This window comes from Xylaria bambusicola (genome assembly GCF_022495145.1).
Source record: "Xylaria bambusicola strain CBS 139988 unplaced genomic scaffold F5B22scaffold_1, whole genome shotgun sequence".
NCBI lineage: Eukaryota > Fungi > Ascomycota > Sordariomycetes > Xylariales > Xylariaceae > Xylaria > Xylaria bambusicola.
This window is the reverse complement of record NW_025953554.1, coordinates 1,732,012-1,754,246: the sequence shown is the minus strand read 5'-3', so window position 1 is coordinate 1,754,246 and position 22,235 is coordinate 1,732,012. Positions and strand designations below refer to the sequence as shown.

Sequence of the window (22,235 nt, the reverse complement as noted above, 5' to 3'; positions counted from 1 at the left end):
GTGTTGGTAAGTAAGTAAAGTCGAGATTCGCGTACCAGCTGAAAAGTATCGCGGGCAACGCGACGATACCTATGCCAGATAGAGATCTGACAGATCATCTTACGTGGTGAGGAAGGGCAAATAGGTACTGTATTACACACATCCAGTTCGATTACACGCAGATACCTATGTAACCATGCCAAGTTATCGGCATGCCAACCAAGGTCCATCACGTCACTTCGGCAGGGTTGATTGATTGGGTTCCCTCGCGCTGGTTTTGTCTCACCTATCTTGCTCCCGTTCCCACGTTTTTTTTTTTTCTCCTTTGGCGCCCTGGAACCACGTTGTCTTTTGTCTCGGGTGCGCCAAGCTGTCAAACACGGCGGAACGGGCGAGACATACATCCGCGGAATGTACTACCATAGGCTAGTCCGGGCTAGTGTACATGGGAAGTGCGAGCTCCAGACCTATAATATGTTGATGATATAGTCTGAATTGCTCGGTATGACATGCAGGAACCAGCTGCAGCGCCGGATCGTCATGAAAGGGGTTTGTTTTCTTCTAACTCCTCTGATGAGGACGTCATATAGAAGCACATCGATATCACGATTGTCGTCGGCGTAGATTGGTGAGACACGCCTTATACAGTTCATTCCATTTGTGGCATATGCTGATCAACCGGAGCGACACTGATGATGAATCAATTGGTCTATACACACATTTTTATCTTTCCCTCTTCAACTTGGTTTTTGGTGTCTTTTGACCGTGAATGAGCCAGGCCTGATAAACTGGATAAGGTGTTCAACTTCTTAAGTTTGGAGTTTTTCGAAAAGGTCCCATGTAGATTTCTCTCGCGGGAGCTTTCTCCAAGCTGCTTGCATGTTTCCAAACCCTATTTACTTACTCCCTCCCCTTGTCCCCTTAACCACCCACCCAACTGATGAGCTGTTCCTCATTCATCTGATTATACCTAAGTGGCTTTTTCTTTTGTCTACTCACTGGATAGACGAACGTCATGTACAAGTTAGATATACCAAATACACGGGGAAAAACAAGAACAATAAAATTCACAGATGTTGCCTCCCACCAATACAGCGCCGCATAGTTGTGTCAATCACCGTATGCTGTTGTGTTACCCAGATCGAAACCCGCCTTCCTCCCCGGATAATTCGACGACAATAGCACGGAATAGCAACGCAAGTGTATGCTAATGCTGAAGTGACGACGTAGGTAGTAGTAGTTGTAGTAGCAGTAGTAGAAATGAGAAAAAGGTGGTATCTCCTCCGCGGCCTCTGGAATGCAAAGAACCGGCATTAATAAAAAACTGGTGAATTCGAGAAGGCCACACCAATCCAAGCTCCGTTGATATAAAAAACGCCTGATGAACGTCCCCGTTGTGAAAGGGGGGTTCTCAAAATGAATGCTTGCCGCTCCAATTTGCTGCCCTTCGTCTAGAGATCCCGCGTCACACACACACACACCACACACACACAATCGCCTCCCACTACGTTACTGCTGAACTGAGATTTGTAAATGATCGATCGCTAATGCCGGATTAGGTTAAGAATGAGCGCGCCGGTTATGCTAAATTGTGAACGTGGGGGCTGACAAAGCTGTCGTCCATGTTCGTCTTGTTGTTTGTTCACTTGCTTTGGTTGTTTTTGGATGTTTATACAGACATCGTAGATATTTGGTGGGGCTTGTTCTGCTCCAGTCGAGACTGAAAAAAGTTCAGTTTATTATGTACGCAAATAGTCGCTAAAGAGTAATGCTTCGCACAAGGGGTATCATCCGCATTGATGAATATACTGCAGAAAAACAGTTTTGTGTTGTTTCGTCTCCTTGTTGGTAGTAGTGCCTCATTGGCGAAAGAGCATCCGGCAAGATTAAGCCCAGAGCTAACCGATCTTTCCCACCAATGCTCAAGTAGAGTTTCCACATACAATTGCAAGATATCGTCGAATTCCAATCAGTGTGACCTCATAATGGAAGGCGAAGAGGGCCCACGATAGTAGCTGTTCGAGTAGATGGGCGGTAGCACAGCGTTACTGGTCGCACTCGAAAAGCTAGAGTCCGCTCTTATATCCATCTCGTCGTGCGAGAAACCCAGCTCCACTGCTAGACTGATTAGTATGTTCAGATCCTTTTGGAGAGCACTGGATGGTTGAGCAATCTCCTTGAAGAACGCGATGGTGCGCGCAAAGAGCCCGCTCAAGACCTCCGATTCAATGAAAGAGCGGAGCGCATCATCTCTGTAGCACGCCGCTAGCGTCAACAGATTTCCCCATTGACTGTATGAGAAGTTAGTGAGCTCAATATAATGTATAGACAGCGTGTTGCACTTACGCATGCGCTGTCCCGAAGACATTGGTGATGATGATGCGCTTCTCCCTATGTATGCCGTGAAACGCGCGCGTACTCTCGATGAGGGCGTGAATTGCCAAGCCCGCGTACTCGATTGTCCTAGGGTCGTGCCTGGGTTTTGCGTTATTGCCGGAGGGGGTCATGGCATCAGGCGAACCGTGGTCATTCTGATAAGCGGGGGGGGTCTCCGCCTCACCGTCCAAGATCATTCGCAAAAACGGTCTGTAAAGAATTACTTGTGAACCCCAGTACTTGGCGCGAAGCCTTGCCGCAAGGATGTCGTCCGGGAGAGGGTCATTGTCGTTCCATTGGTATACCGGAGGCACCCACATATTCCTGGCGCTTTTGAGGACGGCCTGGATCTCATTGATCTGGTGCTCCATTGCCTGGTAATGGTTGCTGCTGGGCTTGTCCTTTGCCGGGTCGTATAATAGATTGTGCACCCTGTTCAGCTGCTTCCGCAGATACAATTGCGCCAAGTACCCTTCCGTTACGTACTGAGGAAACCCGTGTTCAAGGGCAAATTCCGTGTTTGGGTAAGGCATTTGGGATTCATAGGCTAATATGCCCGATTGTGGAAGTGGTAATTCTGCCAATATGTCGCTGTAAAAGGGTCAGTCAACAGTTACTGTTTGTATTAGTAAGGAACTAGCTGTTTTACCTCTCCAGCTGCAGGCATGTCCAGAAAGCGAAGGACAGTTGGTTGTCTCTTCGAGAATGCGGGTTGCACTTGTTTAGATTTGAAAGGCGACCGAGGCTCCTAGTCGTTCAGGTCAGCGTCAAGTAGCATAAGACGGCTACTAGAACTCAGAGGTTAGACTTACGGTCGTAGTACGACTTGGAGTTTCCGGCTGGCAGTAGAAATGTGTTCCCAGCTCTCCAACACACGGCCCAGTTGCCCCTGATACAATCCAGCCAAAATATGTACATAAACTTGCTTCAGGCAAAAGCCACCGTAGCCCGCACCCATAATATCAGATGCAAGCGCATAGTATTCGAGCCCTGGAATCACGTCGAGGTTGCGCTTGTGCGATGCTGATGCTCTGCTGAAGGGCATATTGTTACCTTGTAAAGACGATCTGCGGCTCATCATGATACCCCGATCGTTCTCCTTAGGCGAGGGTATGCCAGAAGACTGCGAAGGGGGCAATATACCAGGTGAGCCTTGACTAGGCGACGCTAGGACTCCGTTGCGCACTAAAGGCGAATTACTCGAGAAGCCGTCAGGTTCGTGGACAACATCGGGAATCTTGCCTTTGTGAAGACATATTTTTCCCAGAGCGAAGACTAGGAGAACAAGGGCACTTTGCACATTCCTGTATGGGCGACCTGGTTTCCTAAAGTTCGTGAACAGGCCCTGCTCATCACCGGCTGGGGATCGCTTGCGCTTATTTCCGACCTCAGGCATGGCCGCAGACGAATTCATGGACGGAATTATAAAGCCCGCCGAATGGTTGCCTGACTTATTGCCGCTAGCGGTATTTGAGGACTTGGGCAACTGGTCGAGAAACACCCTGACCATGGCGTCCAGCTCCTTGGGGATAATAATTGGGTGCATGTTGAGAATATTCTCCTTGAAACTCTTTACGTACTTCAAGATTTTGGTTTGGTCCCAATCAGGGTTCGAGTCAGGATTCAGCACACCTCCCTTGTAATCGCCAGGCCAGCCCGGTGCTGGGCTCCCAACTTGACCCCATAGCTCTGGGCCAGGTGTAGGGGCTATTACATCAGAAGCGTCTTCTCCATCGGTCGTGCTGAAGTCTTGTGGTGTGCCTTTATCTGAGGTCCGATTGTCGGACTCATTCCCTTCACCTCTACCAAATATCCGAAGTACACCTCTCTGTTGTTCTTCCCGAATTGGGTATTCCTCTACATAACGAATTTGCTGGTCTTGTAATATGCGATTGAGCATCTTATTGATGGAGGGCCATTTTAATAGCAAACTGGCGAGTGTGGTATGGTTCGGAGGCATAGCGGGTCGGCCCGGGAGCACCATCGGCCCAGGCTCGGCTTCAATATCGTCGTGGTCTCCTTGCCGCAGCGTCTCGTGCGCCTCATTTAGACTCAGTGGCGGTTCCATAACACTGGTCAGCCCTGGTGTTGATGTCTCGGTTGTCTCTTCTTCGACTATATCCTTATTATCATCTAACGGTGGGGTATGATGAAGGATGTGTTGGTCGTCCTCTTCAATAGACTCTACTTTCATTCTGGCGGCTCCCGGGTTTCCATGCACCATGTTTTCCAGCATTGACATCCGAGCCTCCATCTTATCAAACTTGTCAAATTTGGCGCTCATTGAAGACATCTCTTCCTTAAGGAAACTGAGTATCTCTAGTATATCTGTTGTTGCTTTATCTGGTCTAATGTTGCTGTCAACATTTGAGACACCTAAGTCCGGATTTAGTGAACTTACTGTTTTGCGGGAGGATCCCTGTATTTACATTCGACATTCTTTTCACGACAGTTTTTGCATGGTTTCGTCTCGTCGCATTTAGCTTTTAGCTGCCTACAATTATCGCAGGCCTATAACACTAGCATTAGCGATCACCGAACACACACACACATATATATATATAAAGAAACTCAGGTATGGACATACTTGCGACGCCCGCTGCGGTTTCCGCTTAGTGCCGGCATTTTGAATTTCTACGGCGGCATACATCTGCGGTGGGGGCCCATAATGAGGGCCATCATAGTGCGGCGGTTGCTGGGCCGGTGGAGGAGCATGGAAGTTTTGAGGCAACCCTGGCGGCCGATAGAGCGCCGGCGAGTGCGGCATCGAGCCTCCGTTGTCGAAGCTCATGTGGCGGCGAGGGTCCTCTGGAGGATGTTGATTCGGGTGGGGAGGACCATGTGGTGCAGGAGGGAGTCCGTCGACGGGGTGACCAGTCGAACTAGGACGGCGCAGCTGGGGAAGAGCCTGCTCCTCGATGTCGCGCTTCACTATAGGGTCGCGCTGAGGATATGAGGGATAAGGTGGGTGCGCTGGAGAGGGAGGAAGCTGTCGAGGCGTGTCCTGGATCGGAGGATAAAGCTCGTGTTCATGGTGGTGGTGACGGCGCTCGTCGTGAGGTGGGTGGTGAGCATGAGCGGGTGGAAGAGTAGGTTCTGCCGGACGAGAGAACGACGGCGGCGGCGGCGGTTGGTATTGAGCCGGCGGTGGTGGATGATGAGGACCTCCTGTGGCGGGTGGGTGGTGTGGAGGGTTTGGCTGCGGAAGAGATACGCCTTGGCCGTGGAGTTTACTCGACCATGAGGGCGTAGTCGTCAGACGAGGTCGCTTGCTCGGGTGCGCGCCAGGTTCCATGCTTGGGAGACTGGCGGTTATATTTGCAAGTACACCGGTCATAGGGTTGGCCAAACAGAAGCACGGGTCAGCTCGACAACGACGTAACTATGATCAGGGGAGGTGGCCATGGAAAAGAGGACCTAGAAGAAGACGCGTGCGAGGGTCCTCCCGGCCGGCCGAGCGAGAGAGAGCGAACGATACTGAGTAGTGTGTGTAGTTGGCCACTCCTCAATTTAGGAAGTGGAGGTTATGATTTGCGTATGAAGCCCACTGCGGGCAAGCAAGTACTGGCGTAGTATCTGCGGCAGTACAGGAGTACCGTAGACGGTACTGGAGTACGTGAGAGGTAGGACGTCAGTACGCAGGTGTTACTGGCGGAGAACGAGGAGGGCCGCGGCGGCGATATGGTGATGGGCCGGCAGCCAACGTATAGTGCGTCGTCGTACGTTATACGTTACGGTAGCGGTTGCGATGGTAATAGCAGTGATGACGATGGGATGGGCAAGCAGTGGGAATACTTGTTGCTGGATCCCAAGCACGGACGAAGACGGGGACTGAGACTGGACACAATTCGACGACGATGTTGCCGGCTTGTCACTCCTCTGTGCTGTTAGTACTCGGCTCGGTACTCTAGTCCACTCGTTACGTACCCAGGTATCGCAGGTCCCCTGTCCAGGCGCGTTGAATGAACACCCTCTAGTCCGCCACACTACGGTATGACCGTAGCTTGGCGGCGATGTATCCCAGGTAGCACCACCGTCGTGCTATTGGATGGAGCAGAGCCCTACTACTGTGCAGAACAAGCTTGTGATATGATATGTACCAGAATTGTGCCTGAGCCCAAGCCGAAAGGTGTAGCGCGAAGATCAGCGCACGCGCAGTTGGGCAGAGACAGGTCCACGAGAAGCTCGGCAGCTGAGGTGGATTATACAGTCGCCGCTTGCATGCTAGTACAGATATCAGTAGATCGCAGAGGTCCCAGCAAGCACCTATGTCATCCGGATGGCGCCGTAGCTGTGCTCGCACTTGCACACGCAAAGACGTCGAAGAACTGCTCCTCTCCGCCCAAAGCTATCTAGGTATGGCGAACGGAGGGTTGTGCGTAGGTACGGACGGTACTGTATATATGCATGCATGCAGGCAGGACAGGACAGGTCTATTAAGCTAGGTAGGGCCAGCGATATCGTGGCAGATGTGGCGGAGCCAAAGCAGCAACAACAACGACAACTGTAACAGCAGCCTAGCAGGCGAGGAAGAAAAAAGAAAGCACTGTTAGTGATGGAGCAGATCTATGCAACGATGGGAGACGACAGTTGTACCGCACCGCGACCCTCTCTGTACTACTCACAGTAACGGTATTATAGCACAGAATAGCAGAAATCCCTTGTCTAGCTGGTCTACTTCGTAAGTAGTACCTATGCTGTCGGGTACCTGGCTGCTGGCGACGAGAATGACTCGGCCCTCCCCATTGCTTCTGGGAATTGCCTTTTGGCTGATCCACCCGGAGACCCTGGAGACCCTAGAGCCTGGAATGGAATGATGGGATAGAATGGCTCTTCGTTAGCAGTACCTACCTACTTACTGTAGAGTGTACTCGGTCGAGGGCAGGACAGGACTGTGTGGTCTACCGCAGAGCAGGTTCGCTTCGCTTCGCCTCGCCTTCGCTGGGCCTGGCAGAGACTGGCAAGAGAGGGAACGAAGGGGTATGGAGCATCGCAAGTATCATGAACAGGGTAAGCTTCAGTCCTTGGCTTGGAGCTACTCTGGCTACCACCCTAAAGAAAAGGCGGCAGGGATCACGCAGGACTGACCGACCAGGATAGCTGGTAGGGTCTGGAGCAGGGATTGACGGTCAAGGATAAGAACGGCGGCATGAGGGGAGGGGAGGGGGGGGGGGTTCGGCGGCCATCTCATCGGTACCTACACTACCTACTGTACCTGTACCTGTACCTGTATCTGTACTATGTACCTCTGTCGTCGAGCCCCCCAGGTACTACCTACCGTACTACTATTCTATACACGGACACGCAGACACACAGACACGCAGACACACAGACACACAGACACACAGACACTGATCTGAGAACGGGCGGAGGGACTGTGTGACTGCATATACTGTGGGAAACCGAGGTTAGACGGACAGAGACGGATATAGACGGTAAACTACCTACACAGTTAGCCCGGGCCCAGCGGTGGTTATTAACCAGGTACCCAAGCTGATCAAAGAAACGGTTTCGTCACCACCTTATCCATGTTAAGCTCTTGTTATAGTTATACAGACAGGACTGACTGGTGGTGTAGAGTAGAGGCAAGCAGCATTACCTGTACTGTAAGCAGATAGATAGATCCATAGATCAGCATACAATGTACATACTTACATACATACATAGTAGATACTATGAATTAGTTGGCGGTGCTCTTCTCAAATTGAAGCCAAGCTCTATCCCGCCCCATCTCGCATGCTACCTACCTACTCAGCACACACTAGTGCCAGTCGCCAGTACTTGGACACGTGAAAGCAGCAGCAGCAGTAGCAGCAGCATGGCATATCTATCGTTGCTTCTTGACTCGCTGCTTTCGCCAGTGGAATGAGAAGCGGTGAGTCCAGGTTGAACAGGACAGGAACCCAGCGGCGGTCGAGCGACGGCGACCACAGTCGTCTCGGCCGTGGGTACAGCGATGGGCATACGTCCTGGTAATTGGGCACCTACACAATCTAACAGGCCTATTATTGACTTGACTTGACCAACCTACCTACCTACCTACCTACCTACATCACACATATACAGTACATACGTAGGTATGGATGGTACCGTACCTACCGACATGAATGTCTTGTCTACCTACACTATTCAGCATGTCGGATCGTGGGTGGGACTGCCGTCATATCTCCCGTCTAATGCCGCCGAATAAGTAGGTAAGGAACCTACTATAGGTGCTTGGCCAGCTTGTGGGAGTTTCCCCACGATGACAGATCCGCATAACGTGATTATCTGACAACAGCCTCTGTATGTTAGCAGTACACTGCGATCGAATCCCGTACGTACAGGAGCAGAGTAGCACTGCTGACGACAACTGTCGAGTTCGGCAGATATGAACGTTGTTTACTGGGGCCGGTCAGCGCAGCTTGCACTTTAACGACTACCTATTCGGGCGGTTAGGGTCTTCTTTCATCTAGGTAGGTCAACGGCCAAATTACCAAAGGAGTCGAGTTGGTATGCTTGGGCAGGAGTTCTGAAACAGACATGCAATGCCGCTCAACAGGCTGTTAACTTGCATATAGGTAGTACATGGAGACTCTCTACTTTACTTAAGTCCAGTTTGCTTGTGTAGGTGTGGAGGTAGGTACGTAGGTTGGCCTGTTGGCAAAGCTGAATAGATCATGCTCCGTTTATCGTGTGGAGCTCTTTTACCTTACTTTGTAGTTTCGGGATATAAGCTGCACGTGAATAACCATCCCTCGTAATCTCAGGCGAACACTGGCTGTATACGCAATAGTTTCCGCAAAGGGTGTCTTGTCATCTGCAGCATCGTTGTTATGGGAATAGCACTTATCCAAAGCATCAACCAGAATGGTGGAAATTCCCAGAGACTTGGCGTTGGATCCCCAAATCGATAAGCCGCTGCTTATCCAAACTCTGGGATGTTGCCGGCCAAGTGGATTTACCTCTTCCGCTATTCATACTTGCAAGCGTCCTCCATGTATGTACAAGAGATAGATATACCAGTGGGCTGCCAAAACATAAGCCTTTCATATGGCAAAAGATTTGCATTCTGGGTTTTGGACAAGGCTAGAACAACCGCTGCCGCTCCCTCCTGGGCGGCACTTATACATGTGAAAATATGCGTTGCAACAGTGCCTTTTGTTTGGTACGGTATGGCCAGGTAGTAGTTGGTGGGGGGGAAGAGGGGGATCTGACATATGAGGTCTGCAGAGGCCCGTGGTATTGTACGGTAGTTAGCTGCAAAGGAGCAACGTCTGTTACTACTACCCACCAACAACAGATATCCCATCATGTAGGTTGGTGTTAGTGTAGTGTATGTACACCGTTCCAACTTGTCGCAATAGCTGGCACAAAAGCCGATGAAGACGGGAGCCAGAAGTGGAGGTGAGTAAGTGACTTGAGGGAAAACTTGGCGAGAAGGCCCTGAGGGCCCGTCACTCACGCTTGGTCCCCTTTTATTGTCGTTGGAGACACAGGCATTTCTCCAATTTGGATGCGAATAGGTAGATAGATACACCACCAACATCGAAGGTTATCACAGTGCTAGCTTCAGGGTCCTCTTGGAGATAAGCTATGGATAACATCACTCACTATAAAGCACCACATTTGCTGTACTACTCCACTGGTTGGACGATAGAGGGGGCATTTGCACCAACAACTTTGCTTGGGCGGCATATCTATTGCAACCCCAAGGTCCTTCGAATTCGACAACATCAGACCACCTGCATGATCCCAGATATGAGGCATTTCAAAGTAAATCTTTAGCTCGTAAGGTGGTTGTTGTGTCTATGTAAGTATGGTCATAAAGAGACGCTGAAATGTCAAAACGCTTTGATCTAGGTACTGTACCTACAGTATCTCGGCATAACTCGGTGAGCAGAGTCACAGTCCTTCTCCCCACATACTAAGTATGCCAATGTCTCTGCGGGTAGGGAAAAGCCAGGGAAGAAGATCGAGTTTTGTTTCGAAACTCCGCTTTGAGAAGTAGGGGTGACGATGTTACGTGGAGCGGACGATTGTCTCCGAATACCGGTGCTACCTCTCGTTTGTGTAGACGTATATACACAGCTAAGCAGGCGTCAGTGTGCATTATGAAAGAAAGAAAACCCTACGATCACAAGGATATCGCTTGTAAAATCTATATACTAGTTCTCAAATATATTCAACGTGATCGCGCAACAACGGCATGGCCAAGAAAGAATCTGTAACGATCGATCGCAGCACAGCCCACGAGCGATGGGCAGTAGAGCTTCACCGGTCGCCCTAAAACGCTTGATTCTTCGAGAACAGCCAAGGCGAGGAGAAAATTTCTGCCCTGTGCTGTTCTATTATTTTCTTTTTCCTTCCTCGCTGTCCTTTGCTTTTTGCGTCTGGTGTTGCGATTCTGATCGGGCTTTACGAAAGGAGCTGGAGAGAAAATCTGATTGATCATCTCTCACCACCACCACTAGCTCCGAGATCCAAAAGAGAGGCTCCATCGAAGCGCAGGAAGTACATACCTACTTACACTTTACATGTACTAGGTATATATGCAGCCTGAGGTCTTCAGTCCATACGAAGAAAGCCGGCATCAAGGATCAATGCGGTTGTGCAACTCGAACGAATCAAAAGCATCAGCCCAGGTTACAACACCTAAATAGAAATGCTCGGCTAACAATGTCCCGTCTGCGCTACACAGCACTGCTGCATGTAGGTAGGCTAACGTCTCATCACCATGTTCAATCAGAAAAGGAAATACTCTCGATTACGTTGCGCGAACGTTTGAGATTGAGATCGTGGTACATAGATCGAAAGGCGATCTCTGTTGTTGCTAATGCTTCGAGTGTCGATGGTTAGCATTGCGCCTCGGCCACCACAGCAGTATGTAATTTGGTAAATCCGCCAGGATTCAGCCTATTCTCATACCGCATATTCTGTATCCAGGGCTGACGGTGCGGGGGGATAACGCCATCGGCCTTACGCTCAACATGTTAGAGGTGTCACAAGCACACGATTGCTCGAGACCCCGAGTTGTTGGATTATACTCTTGTACACCGTTGCCCGCGCTTCCCCGTGTGACTGTAGCTCGTGGCGTGGAACAATGATAGACAACGTCGCACCAGCCGGGAATGCTAGATCTTGCCGCTGCTTTGTTTGTAACCAGCTGCCATGCGCGAAATATCTTCAGAACTAAGGTATGCTGATATTCAAGGCTAGCTGTCGCGGATCTTCGATTACACAAAATACGCGTCAGGTAAATAAGCGCGTCGCAAGGTCTTACTTCATGCTATCGACTGACGCAGTCGTATCTACTATATTTTCTAATACGGCGCCATGTTTCGACACAACGGAGTTTACCATTCTCTGCGACATTAACTAAGGCTGGGAGAACATGGAGCGCAAGAAATACCTAATCGACATACCACCATGTTCTTACATATACATTGCCATCCACTGGTATGGGCAACTACTTTGAGGCCACGGACCATGTCCATAGCTAGCTAAATCGATAGCCGCCTATCCACGCCACGCGACGATGATTTCCCAAGGTGGGCACTTTCGGGCGGCTGTCAAATTTTAGGTAACCTAGTCATGCATGCTCCGTCAACCACGTGAGCAAACTAGAATCCCCAGATAGATACAGAAGTGCGAGACTTATGCGCAGTTTATGTAAGTACCATAACATAAATTACCTCTATGTACCCGAGGTACCTGACCTACCGGTACATTAGGAACTCCAACGCCCCGTACTTACATGTAAAGACTGGGATATTCAGAGTACAGTTGGGCTAACCCGGGATTGGGCGTAAGTACACGTCCCGCATTCTGCAATACTGTACACTATACCCAGCTTAGCAAAGCAAAGGCCGATAATATAATTTCTTTTCTCCTCCTCTCTTCTCTTGGCTCTTGGCCTATCTACAGATATGTACATGGATATATGCACTAACCTATTTGTATATTCTCACTTGTAGGCCAACGGGTTTGTTTTTTTCCCGATCGGAGTTAAGGCGCGTCGTTCGATGATCTACTGGTAATCCGTTGTTGCCCCATTTCTGCTTTACCGCAAGCCTCGAATCCAATAGGCGGTATTGGTTGGGCTGCGTAGAGGTTCTAGAATTTTATACCAAGTAAATGTAACTATTGGTATATCATCGATACTTTGAACTTTTGGCCAGACTTTAGCAGGCACCCCCTAGGTTTCTACCGTCTGAAGATGTGTTCGTCTGCCGAAATAGCCGATGCGGTCATACCTATTCAGTTAGTATCAGCTTTTAGAGTGAAACTGTCTTGACATCACGTTCGCAAAGATCTTCAACAGACGTCACAAAGCGTAGTCTGAAACTACCCAGCCTCCATGTACTATAGTTTGGTTGAACATGTCTCTCTAGGTACAAATCCGGAGTACACGTAATGTACATATAAAACGATCGCTGAGTGAAGAACATCCCCTGCCTATGAGTAAGTCATGTGATCGGGGTTTGAAAAGAACCCTGACTTGTCTGAAACATATCTCAACTATATCTTCTTTGCGCAGTCCTATCACATTGAATCCTTTAGTCCGATATTCAATAATCACCCGTGTACCGAGAAGCCGAAAACCTAGCGACGAGATTATTGTTGTATCTGTAATCTTACTAGTCGTGGTGTCGACGTTGCTATGCCCAGAAGATCATATCCTTGCGAACTAGACATTTGACATACATTGCACTACTGTACGCTCATATAGTTATACGGTATATACACGGTGACACGATGCAGAACCTCGATGTGTTTTCCTAACACTGTGTCTAGCACGTACCCGCTGTTGACTGGCTGACACTAGTTTCCAATAACGGTAAGTAGTAGTTGTACTGCGGCCAAAACTGCGACCACCAGTACTATAGTCTATAGAGCCACGATATTATCATACACAAACCGGTAGGCAACCCAGAAAATCAAGGTGCCATGATCCTCACAGTGACAGTGAATACGCAGCAACACGAAGCAGCCGACCTATTTCATGTAATATATAGCTACAAGCCAACCTGGATAGGTGCGCACCACCCATTTCCTCATGGCGATCCCTGGACCCCGCTCCCTGTCCATTTCAGGGGTTTCTCCAATGAGCAGCCATCCCAGGACCCAAGAGGACGGAAACTCATGGCCATCTGTAATTTCGACAGGGACACAAGATGGCCTGCCTACTATAAGTCACACGTTGGGTTGGGAGGGGGTTAACACCTCACGATACAAAAACCTGCTTCAATAGAAACCCAAATACTGCCGAAATAGGTAGCGAATGTACAGTACAGTATATCGGCCACCAACAGAGGAAAACGAACGGCACAGCACTTTTGCCCAATGCTCATTTCAGCAAACGGTTTGTTACCTTGCTGGTTGCTCGAATAAGACCTAATGCGCTGCACTGTAGCCCTAGCTATGCAAACTCCACATGACACGACAAGTCATGATGATTTCGACTTCTCCAAATCCATTACTCGCATCTGGCCTTCTAACCACTTTGAGGAACAACGTCTACTCATCGTCTCGTCTACGTGTATTCAGGCTTCTGTACACTACATACCATGCCTCTCGACGAAAGTACATAGTGTGAGAAAGCCGCGTTCCTTACAGTACCGAGTTTCCCGTTTCATACTTATCCTCAATCTTCCATCTCTTCTTATCATCTCTTCACCTCGCCTGCCTGCCTGCCTGCCACTTCCCATAGCGCAACCCATCCCCCCTGCTTCAGCCTTAAGTATGAAAAATGCCATCCCGCGTGACAAGTGACACCCCGGACCGCCAGTTGTTATGTGATTGCGTGCAGTGCTTTAAGCAGGTAGATGGGCTGTGGTAGAAAAAAACGTGACATTTTGACAAATTTATAAACGGCACGGTCCGAGCGCGCCTCCAAACTGGGAATTCCCTGGTTGTGCTGCGCGACGCTTGAAACCATCTTAGTAACGAGCGGCGTTCTATTTTATGCCTGTCCTGGGGCAATTACATCATCTCTTCAACCTCCGCCACCTATGATAAAGACGGTGAGTGTACTTACGTTCAGACCAGTTGTTCCAATGGGAGTTAAAAACAAGCAAGCAAGCAAGCAGTCTTGCGCCGAGACCATACTTGGTATGAGATGATGCAGTATCGATGGAGTATCTGTGACGCCAAGGTGTTCCTGGAGATAATAGCCTATCTGCTACTCTTTGCGTAAGCAACATACCTTTACCCAGCCCTCATATCTTCAGCCTCATCGAATCGAGATACAACGTACAGGGAAGAACCGCCTTTCCTCGACGCCATTCGGGGGAAAGGGACGTCCCGAGCGATGGTGACATTCCCTCCCCGCGATCAGCCTCAGAGTGTATCATAATGGCGTAAGCACCTCGCTTGTTTCTCATGCAAACGCCTCGCCGCCTGTTCACATTTGGCAATTTTTTTTTTTTTTTTTTTTGACTACCTACCTACCTACCTACTTTTGTTTGCGTCGCACTACATACTTGTGTGGTTGCTTGTCCATGACATGCAGGAAAAAAAAGAAGCTCGACGAGGTAGGACAGCCAATACACGTTGCCGAGACAAGACGGGTCACAGTGATATCATCGCCATGTCGCCATGAGCTGAAAGCAACAATTTCCACCGTGCTTATTTTTACCTTCTCTAAGTATTTACGTTCATCTACAGTATGTAGGTAGGGAGTGAGTGTATGTATGTATATACGTATGCATGTACTTAGTTTAGACCTATGTACTCCAGGCGTTGGTCTCTTATGTACAGTACTGGAGCGTAACGCAAGTTAAAGCGCGCGCACGGATGGGGTTCGGGAAATCGGACATGGCTTGCTTGACTTTGCTTGACTTTGCTCGACTTGCTTACCTGTGTTTCCTGATCCTCTGGGCGGCGGCGGCGGGCGCACAGAGCTCTCTCCAGGCAACATCCAAGCTGCGAAGGCGTCACACAGGACAAACACATGGTCCCATTCGTACAGTAGTGTCGAGAGGCGCCCGAATCTGAGTCAGCAGGCGATTGGAGATGCCGCGTGCGCGCGTCTGGTGCGGTGCGATGCGGTGCGATGCGATGCGAGCCCTTCAAACCCCCCACCTCCCGTTTGCTGATGCCAGCTTGGTGACTCTGACTCTGCAGCAATACATAAACCTACATACCTCGAATACCTAACTACCTACCTAGGTATATATGCATACGTACGGTCGTGCCTACATATAGACGTACAGTACAGTACATACATACCTACATACATACATACCTTGTGCGTGCAGACGCGAGCATGCAGGGCTCTCGCAAACGCGGGTTTTCGCCGGCATGATAGGCGCGCTTGTGCGGCTCGTGTGTTTGAATTGGGATGTAGATGGCTGGAATGGGAATGGGATGGGTCACCAGCCAACTCTAGACATTCGATGTCATTCCACTTTTTCCCAATATTTCCCGAATACCGTGAGCTTGGTGGTATTCGGTGCTTAATTGGACGAGCCAGAATGAGATACTTACCTATTATGCATATTGTTTCGTTGTCATGTGCCCACGATACCTATGCCACCACCCTTCTAGTCGGATAGCCGCAGTCGCGCGGCGTTGTGCTTCGTATGGTAGGTAGATGAAGGGTGTAAACTGTTTACGGGGTGAGTGAGCGTGTGAGTCGATATGCCGGGAACATGTACGCACGTAGGGCTTGTGGAAAATAAGGCAAGACTTGGGTCACATATAGTGTGGGGAAATATTGTCTCTGTCTCGTAAATTGCTGTCCTTCATGGCTGGTGTCGTGTACATGTGAAAAGAGATGTCATCCAAGACTTCGCGAGAGACGGTTCTGTCGTCCACATTGAGTGTGATACTGGCTTTCCCCTTGAAGACCATTGCTCGGCTTTCACTAAGGCCCCGAGCCGTTGTTTTCAGGTGACGCTGGATTGGGATTGGACACGATCCAGCGAATCTACTGCAAGTAAACCAGTCGAACGGTTGGGGGCTGTTTTTCTCTTATGCTTTTCTTTGAATGTTTCTGAAGTTTGTTTTTTATTCTCGCTGTTTATACACCAGTCATTCTCCATCCCACTTTCAATACCACCCTACCTACTCATACCCGCTTGAACGCGTGTATCACATAGTGTCTACATACATACGCCGAATGCCTATACGTACAATCATGGTCTACATACATATGTGTCTGTGCGGGACAATGGCGACGTTGCGTCAAGCAATACCACCTAATTTATCCAGCGAGTTAGAGCTTGGATATATCATTCGTCTGAGTCAACCCAGTGTCGGTAACCAGGCATACGGGTCGGCCGGGGTGGCGTCTGTGAAGAGGCGGGCCTGTGGCCCATGCTAGCGAGCGCCTGACCAATTTGTCAACTGCAGATGGGCTGAGATTGGTCCAAACCGACCAAAGGTCTTCCCTGACGTGCGGTCCGCTGATGCTTACTGCATACTCGATGCGTGTCCCGTGACCACGGCGCCGTTGTGGACTTCCCATGCCGAAATGCACTATGGCTCTACCAAACTCGACGTACATTGATGAGATGCCATGCGCTACTACTAGTCGAGTCGAGTCGAGTAAGTGTGTACGCCACAGAATTAGCTGGATGGGCGATGGCGCGGCCATCATGCTTCTCTTGCTCATGAGATTGGCTTACCTGTGCTGCTTGTGTGCTCGAAGAGTTGGTTTGGAGTGTCTACATGACCCAATTAACCCCCGGACGCCGTAATACCTAGCCAGCATATACCGCCCGATCTTGATCACTCCCGGACCGCTGGTGATGCCCCAGCCCATCAGCTACGACAGGTCGGTTTCAAGTGAACTACTTTTCTGGTTTCCGATAGCCGAGGGTTTTCGATTTAGATTGTCTTCAGATGCTGGGGTTGCAACCCGACGTTGGCTTGGTGTGACCTGTCACAACTCATCTTCAACGGACCGTCACCTGCATAATGGTCTCACTTTAGATCACTTGCTAGTATCCGGGGCCTTCACCCTGGCTTGATGAGAATATGACTGCATTGCTTGTGCTAGGTTGATGTATCTTCCGATAGTTGATCAACAATATATAAAGCGGACAGAAGACAGACATAGGGAGGTCTAACTTGTCGGCGATATTGGCGATCTTTCGTTTGGCTTTGCATCATTGATTGTGACGGACAACTGATTATCCGTTAGTTCAGGTCAGCATTGACACGCCACTCAGGAGATTGTTCGCGCCGCCTGAAATCCCACCACTACCTATCGCCCCCCGTTCAGCCATCTACAGCGGACTGAGAGCTTTCTGGTGTGTCATGCCCGGAGGTTGAGCAGGTAGTATACACGATGTGCTTGAAGGAATCGATCCATTGAGTTCATGTGGAGAGCTGAAGAGTACGACACGATTGCCAATGAGGTTTCATAACTCTTGGTAGTAAGAAAATTGTTGGGGAGAAGGACTGTTCCAGGCTTGTTCGAGACAGCTCTAGAAAAGATATCCTGTACTTCCTAGCCGTTCATGAGTTGTTGGGTGGCTGAATATTGATCACCACCGCATTCTTACAGATAGAAATGGAGGGGTGAGGGTCAAGCAGGCCATACAACAACCCTTACTCGTCCAAACATGCAGTCATCGCGAGGCCAACCCATCTTCCGTATCGTGATAATGTAGATAGCATGGGTGTTTCACCTCAGCACGTTGCATTAGAGTCCACGCCATCCATGCCAGAATGCGGATCTTGAAGCACGTCCACCAATGCTTTTCCCACTAGCGGGTGAAATTCCGCACGAAGTTACAGAAGCCAGGTGCCGATTCCAGTGTGCTTGCATACAAAGCCTAGGATCGCCTGTCCAATTCAGACCTATGAGCAGCTGAGTTTGATGCTTACATAGGGCAATTAGATCTGCAGAAACTGCAGCAAGAGGCGTTCGTTTGTTACAGAATTTAAGTACTCAACATTTGCCTTACAAACCACGTTACAGTATCTAAGTATGTATTGCCTAAGTCAAGCCAAAAGCAAATATCACGAGTTGATGTATCACAAAGTCAGTTCTATGTATTCCATAGCTCATCAGAGGTATCGCTGATTGTACAGATGTACCTAACCATAAACAAGATTGCAATGTATTGTAGGTATACCGTGGTTAGAAGCGAACTAAACAAGGAAAAGGACAAGTACAACTAACTAAGTATTTCATATTCGTCTCTATTCATATTATTTACAGAATATGAACCGTAAACTGGAAGAGTCTATACAAAAAAATAAAATAAAAAAAAAGCAAGATTACTTTAAAGACAACATCACCTTTCAAGAAGAGGAAGTGAAGAGAGAAGATGGCCACGAGGCACAGCAGGTCTAACGGCACCAACGCTTCCTATCACTTGTTGCAGGGCCAAGCTAGTTACTTGCATATCAGTGAAGGCACGGACATATTATAAAAATGTAGACGAGTATTGCATAAGATCCCTAAAGTTCGCGACGCGTAACGTTCGCTACAAAATACCAACTGGGTTGTTCGATCCACAGGAATGATCTTATCGTGTTATACAAAACGACGGGAATCAGGGTGAGTTCTAGCCACCTAATTTTGTGCTGTATGGTCACGAACTTGGTAGGTTCACCTTCTCTTTCAAGTCACGGAAGCTGTAATAACTACTCAGTCTTTGAATTATTACCCACTTGTACAAAAGTCCAACGTAACCGTACTGGTTCGTCCTTATTAAAGTAGGGTTGTCCAATACGGGATCCCGGGCATTGGAGGGTGAGGGACTAATGATCTGATGTTGCTGCGCCGTACAGAGTGTAGTATTCATCACAGCAGGCCAATACAACAGTTCAGCAGCACGTGGACGCGCGGCAGAGTGATGTATGAAGGAGGACGAAAAGACTCCGTCTCCGGCCGCTTCTACCTTCAATAACCGCGTTGTTCGAGTCGGCTCTGCACGTACGAACGGATCTACGCAATACGGAGAAGATGCTAACCTCCTTAGCCTATGATCAACTACTTATTAGCGGCTTCCAACGGCTAGATGAAATAAGAGCTGAAGGAAAAGGCGTGATTACTGATGTCTCAAGTATGGGGGTGTAAATGACTCTTTGTTATTGCGCGAGCCCTACATGTAACTATCCTACCTACTGCTGATACTATATACAGAATACCTTTGTCTATTCCATGTAGTGGTGATCTAGCCTTATTTTAGGCAATTCGGCCATTTCGATGGCCAGAAAGACATATGCCCATCCGCATCTCATCTAACCAGCCAACCTACCTACCTACCAAATCATATGTGCTACTTTACGCCCCAAAGCTATTCAGACACAGTGTCTCTCTCCCTTACTAGGTAGGTGCTCGGAAGTTGCACACCAATCTGGTATAATTAACTCACTCGATCTCCTATACATGCCATGCTTTTTTTTTTTCACTAGAAGTATACGGTCTACCCTATTCGAGAAAACCATGAATTCCAGCTTCATGATGAGCTGGTTTTGGGCACCAATTGCAAGAGAGGATTTGCTGACCCGAAAAAGGACCATGTTTGGTCGGGCTGGCTTGAACTCCCAGGGTCCCTGGCAGTTAGCCTTTGGGCAGTAAGATCGACACAAGCAGACCATGCCTTTCTGTCCTGACTGCCTCATTGTTTTTCCCCATCGTCCCCTCTGTACACCATCGTTTTTGCTCTACTCAGCAGTTTCCAAACCCCAAATCCTGGGTGGAACTTGTTCAAATCTAGAGGAGAGGGCTATTTCAGGTGTTTAGGGGCTTAGTTTATTTATTTATGTATTTTTATGACACTCGAAGTTCAACAGGCATACCGACACCCCCTGTATGAGCAGTACAGGGAATATTTGCGATGGGCTACAAGGTAAACCAACACTAGTTTTCGATAATCCCAAGTTCCAAGACAAATTTAAACACGGCTATGAGTGGCACCTTTTCCTCTGAAACATACGATACAATTTGACATCCTCATAGTGCAAACAAGAAAACGTGCTTCATAGCTGTGTAGTGTAGGAAGGAGGCTTGAAAATCCTTGGACATGCTCTGCGCCGACTGCCTCAATGCGCATGGCGTTGCTGAGCCCATCACTAAATGCAGTTAGATTGCTAAGTTATAATAGATTGCTATGGTTTCAACATACATACCAGCGTAGGGATATGTGGACATTTTATCAGATGACCCCTCTACGATCCTAGATGCCTGTCGTGGGGGATGGTCATAAAGCTTCGCTACCTCTGATATACCGATACACCACAGGAGGAGATTAAGCTGGGCATATTAAGGGTGGATAGAGCCGGGGAATCAATATCCCGAAGGAGGGCTGTTCCAAGACAGACCCCGAACTTCGCTTCACGACAAAGTCAGACAAGGCAGCTTCCTCTTCCAGAAGCATGCTGACGCTTATTTTTGGGCGTGGTTCATCAAACCCCCCAAGTTCATCCGTTAATGACCGTGCGCAATGGGCAAAACGCCCTCGTTTCTTGATTGCAACGAAAGGCAGATGACAATTTTCTTGTCGCATGCGAAGATCAGCGACACTTTGGGACATTATCGTGGTGTGATTGGGACGTATTTAGAGTTTCTCCGCCTCGGAGCAGTCTTGAAATGGCCAAGGAGCGGGCCCTTGATTGTTATATTATACTAGTGCCGATAATACGCACATGCAAAATGGAGAATTCCACCAGTTTTGACGCGACGTCTGTGCGAAATGTGAAACACATTGGCATCAAACCCCGCGTAGGGAGGTGGCTGAACCACCGCTTTGTATTTGCCTGTCGAATTCATCGTCATTGTCATGGCCGCTTCAAACGTCCTCGTGCTTCGTATCTAGTGCCATCTAGAAATCCAAATACCTCGGCATCTTCATCATCGACTTGTGGCGCCCCATCTTCCTCTTCCCCTTCCTCTACCACACCCTCCGTGAAAACTAGGTCTCCTTTCTGACCCAAAGCTTCGCGCCCGGCTTCCTCGAGTAATATACCGAAAGCCAGGAGGGCCGTCTCGTCCATACTTCTCTCGCTGATGCCCTCTCCGGTCTCGCTACGAATGGCCTGCTTGTTTGCGGGCAGGTCTTCGTAGAAGTGGCTAGCGTAGCTGTGGATAGTCTTCAGCAGGTCACTGTCGGGAAGGATATTTCGCCCACCTTCAGGCAGATCCTCGTGAGCGTGGTATATGTCCTTCTCTGCGTAGCGGATGGGAGCACCTGCGCGCCTGAAGAGCACCTCTTCGGGTGAAAGGACGGGGTTCCGGTGCGAGTTAGGATCGTTCCTTTTGGAATACTTTACGCTGGACCTTTGGGGGTCATACGAGTGAAGTGGTCGTGTCGTGGTTACACGGCCTGGATATGTGATGAGTATGGTTTGTCGTTGACAGGATTAATGAGAATGCTGCACGAACCTGCAACAGCGTCATAGAGGCTGGCCTGTCTTCTTTTGAAGGCGGGACCACTTGCAGTGGACTCGGCTTCGGTATCGCTGGAGTTCTCGCGACTTGTCCGGGATACAGACCGTTGTACACACTTGCCTTGACGGTTCCTTGATGCCATGGTCACGATAGGTTTGTGTGATAGTCTCACATATGGTCGACCTCTGGCTCTCAGCTATTTCGTGATGTTTGTAACCGAGGACTAGTTGCGATTTCACCGAGAACCATATTTGCAACTCTAGACAGGTCTATCTCGTCCTTGGATTCGTGCTATATCACGTACAGCATAGCATGACTTGTGAGATGTAGGATTATGTAATGTAGTGTAGGTACTTGTTAAACGCCGGCTCGTCAAGTTGGAGATGAAGCGGCAATCGGCTAAGGCGCGAGCTAGGTACCCCACCTACAGTGCCCGATATGTATATACACAGTACATGCGGCACAGGTTTTACAGTGTACAAATACGTTTCTACGGTACGTAGATAGGTACCTGCTCGGGAACTGTCCTGGCAGTGCCTCAGATGAT

At 49.1% G+C, this 22,235-nt stretch overlaps 2 protein-coding genes across 2 annotated transcripts; both read right to left on the bottom strand.

Moving 5' to 3' along the window:
* Positions 1 to 1,554: 1,554 nt before the first annotated feature.
* On the bottom strand, positions 1,555 to 5,990 carry F5B22DRAFT_24674 (uncharacterized protein). Its single transcript, XM_047969975.1, has 6 exons — positions 4,943 to 5,990; positions 4,757 to 4,866; positions 3,168 to 4,703; positions 3,005 to 3,103; positions 2,326 to 2,946; positions 1,555 to 2,270 (listed from the first exon to the last, which is right to left on the bottom strand). The coding sequence occupies exons 1-6, from the start codon at positions 5,690 to 5,692 to the stop codon at positions 1,949 to 1,951; spliced, it is 3,438 nt and encodes a 1,145-aa protein (XP_047836565.1). The 5' UTR covers positions 5,693 to 5,990; the 3' UTR covers positions 1,555 to 1,948.
* Positions 5,991 to 21,078: 15,088 nt separating this feature from the next.
* F5B22DRAFT_641145 (uncharacterized protein) lies at positions 21,079 to 21,830 on the bottom strand (the record flags this gene model as incomplete). The annotated part of the gene is made up of 2 exons (XM_047977947.1): positions 21,079 to 21,623; positions 21,683 to 21,830. 2 exons carry the CDS (start codon positions 21,828 to 21,830, stop codon positions 21,079 to 21,081), a joined length of 693 nt encoding a protein of 230 aa, XP_047836564.1.
* Positions 21,831 to 22,235: the final 405 nt, after the last annotated feature.